This window comes from Ostrinia furnacalis, unplaced genomic scaffold (assembly GCF_004193835.3).
Source record: "Ostrinia furnacalis isolate ACB-3 unplaced genomic scaffold, ASM419383v2 OfSCF0093, whole genome shotgun sequence".
Classification (NCBI taxonomy): domain Eukaryota; kingdom Metazoa; phylum Arthropoda; class Insecta; order Lepidoptera; family Crambidae; genus Ostrinia; species Ostrinia furnacalis.
In genome coordinates this window covers 280,192-286,191 of record NW_021130332.1, presented here as the reverse complement: position 1 = coordinate 286,191, position 6,000 = coordinate 280,192, and the positions used below count along the sequence as shown (strand labels likewise).

At 38.5% G+C, this 6,000-nt stretch overlaps 1 protein-coding gene across 1 annotated transcript in view; it reads right to left on the bottom strand.

Annotated features, from left to right (window-relative positions):
• Positions 1-952: 952 nt before the first annotated feature.
• The window catches only part of LOC114351887 (protein furry-like), a gene marked incomplete at its 3' end in the record, with an annotated part of 50,235 nt that continues 45,187 nt past the window's right edge, over positions 953-6,000 (bottom strand). The window contains exon 5 of the mRNA XM_028303236.1: positions 953-1,069. Coding sequence (XP_028159037.1) covers positions 953-1,069 — 117 coding nt within the window. The remainder of the gene's footprint in view (positions 1,070-6,000) is intronic.

The window sequence follows — 6,000 nt, the reverse complement described above, 5'->3', positions numbered from 1 at the left end:
TCAGGCTATAAATAAGGATAATTACGCACAAGCGTCACAAGTAACTTGTTCTTAACGAAGTCGCAGTATGCCTAGCGTATGCAAAGCTCATTTCCTATAACTTTCAATAACAATGTATCACACGAATCCTAATAATAGAGAGCAATAGAAAATGTAGTTCGCAAGGCGATTGCGATGATACAAGCACAGAAAAAAAATCTCAAAAATGTAGAAAATTAAGGCTGAGTTGCACCACCTAACTTTGACCGTAACTATAACGATAACCGGTGCTTTTTGTATGGAGTTTGACTGATTTTTGACGTTTGTCAAAGTTAAAGTAAGATGGTGCAACCCAACCTTAGTGGTATAACTTCGCCAGCTAAAATAGGTTTCAGTATAAAAAGTAACGAAGTCAGTTTGTTACGGTCACAAAAATATTAGCATTAGCAGTAGCTTACTGTCATAGTAGGTATAACAGCACAACCGGGGGTTTAATGCAGATTGAGAGATGCGTTCTACTTGGCGGCTCTTTCACGTTAATTGCTAGATTGTTACATTTCACTTTAAATATGCGATATCCCAAGTAAACTACAGACGACAACACACATCCGCGCGCGAATTGGATGCAGAACGTCAGAAAGCAAAATGTTTGCATTCAATAGCCTAAAAAACTTTTAGTCGGTCAATAACATTATCAAAAACTATAGGACACTCATATTTTTAATCGTCAATCAAACAAGTAATTACGAAGTTACGGCGCGTTGAAGTTTCGCGTGACGTCACAAAGTGCTACAATTTAAACCACGCCTTGAAGACACGGGCCTCTTCTTTTGAACTTTATCTCTTTCAATTTTCATAAGTTTGAAAAAGTGAAAATTACGTGTAGAGTATTTTTGGATAAGTTTACTGATGGACTAATCGAAACATCCCAATTCGCGCGTGGACAATACATAAGATGGTGGTAGAAGGTTACCTGGTGTGGTCCATGCCGAGGAACACGATGTGCAGCATGAGCGGCACGTGGATGGACCAGTCCAGCTCCACGCCGTCCAGCACCACGTCGCACAGCAGCATCACCGCCACGTTGCATCTGGTAGAACATACGTCACTCAGTCATCTACGTCATTCCAGCAAATGACACCTCACTGCTTACGCCCGGATTCCACCAAGGCAGAGAAGTTTTTTTAATAACCAATCAGATTATATTACTTGCAAATAATAGAATTTGATTGGTCCGCTCCGCTTCGGCAGGAATGGATCAAGCGGAGAGGTGTCAGGCGCATTTGTTAATTTTTCGGCGCAGTGCGGAGAAGAGCGGAGCAGTGCGAAAATGTGCGGGACGGTGCAGTGTTTCATAGATAGCAATAAACATTATTTATTTATTTATTTAAGGATAGTACACAGCACAATATCAATCTGTAATAAGTTATTACAGATTGATTGGCCTACAAAATCTACTAAAAAACATTGTTATTACTAATAACAATGTTTTTTAGTAGATTTTGTAGGCCAATTATGACTATCTAACATTAAACATTTCTACATACCTTCTCGAGTGACAACCATTATGAATTTAAATATCCTTAATATAATTAGCTCACACATTTCCTCTCGTCTCCGCACCTCTCCGCTCGGCTTTGGTAGAAATAGCCTGCCAGCTTCGCCGCACATCTCTCGTCTCCACACCGATCCGCCTCGGTGGAAACCGGGCCCTAACATAAGGTTTCGAAGAACGCAATAAATTACAATCTGGCACTTTTTTCGAGACAGCTAAAATACTATTTTTGGTAAATGGGAACCAAACCGCCAATGTCGAGTGTATTTTTTTGATCGGTGTTTTGTTCTACCTATTGCTTTTTGTGGATTCTGTGGAGATAAGTATTCCAGAAGCAGGTTTCAACAAAGCGGGTTGTTCATATGATCACCGACCCGACCTCGATGCGCGCTCAAATTCGAGCTGTTTAAATGTTTTCATATATTTAACACTTCACCGCACTTTAGAACACAAAATAACACCGAATTTGTACACAAAGGTCTATTAAATAATAAATTAAAACTATTAACAGATCGATCATGCTTCCCGTCAACTACCCTCCACGGAATCGTCTCAACTTACTATCCGTTCGCTTTAAGTTTGCCGCTGGCGAAATGATGTCGCTCGAAGGGAAACGTCTATAACTATAATAAACTATACATATTTAAAATATTTTACAAGCTTTATATTGACTTCACTTGTTAGTATGTGTGGGACAAATCTTGCAACTGAATTTAAGACCACTTCTCCTCAACCGATTGAGTTGAAATTTGGTATACTTATGGAAGTACGATGACAATGCAATATTATGGTACCATTGAGCTGGTCTGATGATGGTGACGGAAGGTGGCCATAGGAACTCCTAAACAAAACGGCGGAAACTCATCGAGTTTGGGTTCGTTGGAATTGTCTTTTCGAGCACTTTAGTGTTAGATAATGTCCAGGGTCCTGAGATTAAGATATAGCTAAAAAGTGTAAAATAAAATTATAATAAAAATAAACTTTTTTTAAAACAAGCTTTTATTCTGAATTTCGAAAGCTTGTAGCGCAAACAGAGAAAAAGAGGAATAAATTCCATGCGCGATACAAGCTTTCGAAATTCAGAATATAAGCTCGTTTTAAAAAAAGTTTATTTTTATTTTATTTATTAATATTGATAAGAATTGTATTTTGCGCAAAATAAGACACATTAATTGCGTTTAATCACTAATTGCCTTTAATCGCGGTTGGGGGAGGGGACGCGCATTCCACGGACCGGCAAACTTAGCGCGAACGGGTAGTAGACATAATAATTTTAGCTATGTAATGACAACATCAAGTAACCTTTCGAGGAACGCCACAAAAACTAAACTAAGCTCCCGCGTATTTACAAGTCAAGGATCGATCCAAAATTAGTTGTCGTCATCATTATTTTAGTCAACGACAGTCCCCAAGGAGCGCTACAGAAACGCGATCTTCCGCTTTTTTCATTCAGCCGCTAGTATAAGGCGTGGAATACATGTGCAAACGCTGAATTCATTCAGCACTGACTCGAATTAATTTCTAAAACTATGCCTGTTGTTAAAAACTTCATGTTTGGGCAATCAAAATATCGATTTCAGGCTTATACCGACTGTCGACTTTTTGCAAGCAACATCAAAACGCTGGATCAGTCTAAGTGCCCCCTTCAACCCGTTAGCGCTAAAACTGTCTGAAGTGGACAAACGAATATTTCGACCCTCTTGATAACATGTAACGTATTACTCTTTCCTTTCTTTTGTTTACTTTAACTGATTTTATTCAGGCTTTTGCCAAATCAACCCTAACATTTTTGATCTTTTGTGAAATAAAACTTTTTTTAACGTATATTCATTCACACGATCCTTGTTAACGTCTCGTGGAACTTTTTATTTGTTATGGGTTAGGAGTTTTTTAAAAGTTTGATCGTTAAAAATATGCTTTTGAGATTCCGAAGAAATATGTAAAATAAATAAAAATAAGATCTAAGTAATCCGTGCGCTGCTCACGGTAGCATAAGAAACATTTTGCGAACTTACCTATTCTACACTCCCACCTTGTTTAAAGTTGTACAAACATCGCGTTAAGTATTATTTCCAAGTTTATCAGCGAGCGATATCTTGGTTTCCAGTTGCAGTGCATTTGAAATGTTACTGCTACAATAATAAGGTGCAATGTAAAAATGTGTTCGTTGTATCGACTAACACTGATGTTAAGATTAGACGGTTCGAACTGGCAGTTTGTGCACTGTGAAAATTGAAAAGCTACTTCAGAAGTTAAAATTAAACCGCAAACACGATTCAGTTACGTGTTACATCGCGATTATTTATTCTAAATTGGGAGCCAATATCAAAGCTAGTTAAAAATTTTAAGAGAATACAATGATAGTTCATCTCAAAGCTTATTTATTGTACAACTCCCCATCGTAGATGAAATTTTCCATGATACTCGAAAAAACTATCCAATAAAATGAAAAATCAGCATTGACAAACAAATTAAGGCCACGTACACGCGCACATTTTTCGTGTTCATTCCTGTGTCAATTTGTATATTTCCGACTATGTTAAAATCCATAGGGTCACAGGATTCCATGTACCGGGAATAATATAGCGACGACCCGAGCCTTTGTTAGTTTGTCAGCTTTTGAAATCACATTTTCTTATTTTATTTATTTCACATATTACACAGGGTGTAGCTTTTATAACAAAAATAGCAGTGGTGTAAAAAGATGCTTCATCCAAATGTTCCACATCAAAACCACTTCATAAAAGTTCATCATAAAGTAATATAAAAATTTTTACACGATACACGCTGTATTGTTATCGTATAAAAGCAATGTCCGTTTAGCAATAAAAAACGCCCTCTCTACAGCCAGGCGCGAGTTAAATTCATCTTTCCCATACATTAAGGGTAGCCGTACACCCCCATCGGCCACCGACATGCCAACCCATAGGTTTGACCATGTAATCAAAAAATATTTCATCAACGCAGTTTAAAAATCCTATTTTCATGAAACAATTAATTACTAAAATTTCATTAAAATGCAAAAAAATATTTACCAATTAATTTGAAAACCTTTTCCGAGTGCTGAGAAAAGCAATGAGCTCGCGGCTTTAGGTTGCTATGGAGCTAAAAGAGGTCGCCCGGGAGAACCCTCGCCGGAGCCAGTACGAGTTGGCAACCCGAGCAGAACGCACGTCCGTTGGCGCCGGATTTGGCGCCAAGTTCCGCGACTTAGCTCGCAACCAAGCAGGTTGCAAAATTGCAGTAAAAACTGTTAGCTCAAATAAGGGATAAGCCTGTATATTTGTTTATAATGACCATTTTAATATTTATGTAATTAAAAATATTTGATTTCATGTAGCAAAAAAGAGCAGATACCTTAATGCAATCTACACACCAAACCCGCCGACATGAGTCGTCGACTTATGACAAGTTGTCAAAAGTCATAATTAAGTACAAGTCTTCGACATTTTTTTTTAAAACAGCCGCCGGTCTTGGTGTGTTGAGTAGTTAAAGTTTCAGACATGAAGCGGATAGATGCCGCTCGGGAGAATCCACAGGACTAGCCAGTATTCTTAAAACTGTGAGGGGGAATGCACGTCTTGTGCTGAAGAAAAAGGCGGGAAGATCCGATCCTAAGCTCGTGAACCAAAGCCTATGCATGATTGTTGCAACAAATACTTTTCCAAGCTAAGTTTGGTCTTTGAGGAGATATTAATAAAATAACATGATTGGTCACTGGTAGTTTTAATTCAATTGACCTTTTTCTTATTTCAGGAATATGCAGCACGGCTGAAAAGCAATTTGGCGCTTCAACTTTATAAAATCACGGATTTTAAGAAGAACTTGTATTCATTACTTTATAAAAATGTTCGAAAGTTAAGATTAAAGATTTAACTGTGCTGATGTGATTAATTTTCGTCATACCTAAATCCGAATTGTTGTACAAGATTCCTTGCATTGAAGTCGATTGCAACTTGTGCATTGGTTATTAAATTGAAGCCGTATTTCGATCTCCAGGATTCGCAGTTAGATTGCAGTTTACAATTAGGTTAGTTGTGGTCAGGACCGACCTGCCACAATGTATGAAGAGCTACTTTGTTAACGGGATCGATTTGCCATACAAACTGAATGCTAATTTTGATTGGAGGTCTCCAGTTAGGAGATCGCAGGCTCGAATTTGTCGGTCATTTGATAAGGTATATTTGAGCCATTCCGTGCCGCGGCGTACAAGAAGCCCAGTCACTGGGACTGTTTCGTCAGTGTACTTAAGTCACGACTATGGAGGCTCATAAACTAACTTAAGATATGATTGGGACAGTAGGGCAACTTTCTAGATAGGGCGAAATTGAATAGATTCGTTCACCGTTCTTGGTCATGGGAAGTGTTGGCCGTTCATGGGACTGTTTTGCCGTGTGTGTCTCACCTGTGGAAGCCAGATATGGGCTGGTTGTTGTCGGGCAGAGCAAAGAGCAGTCGTACCTGGT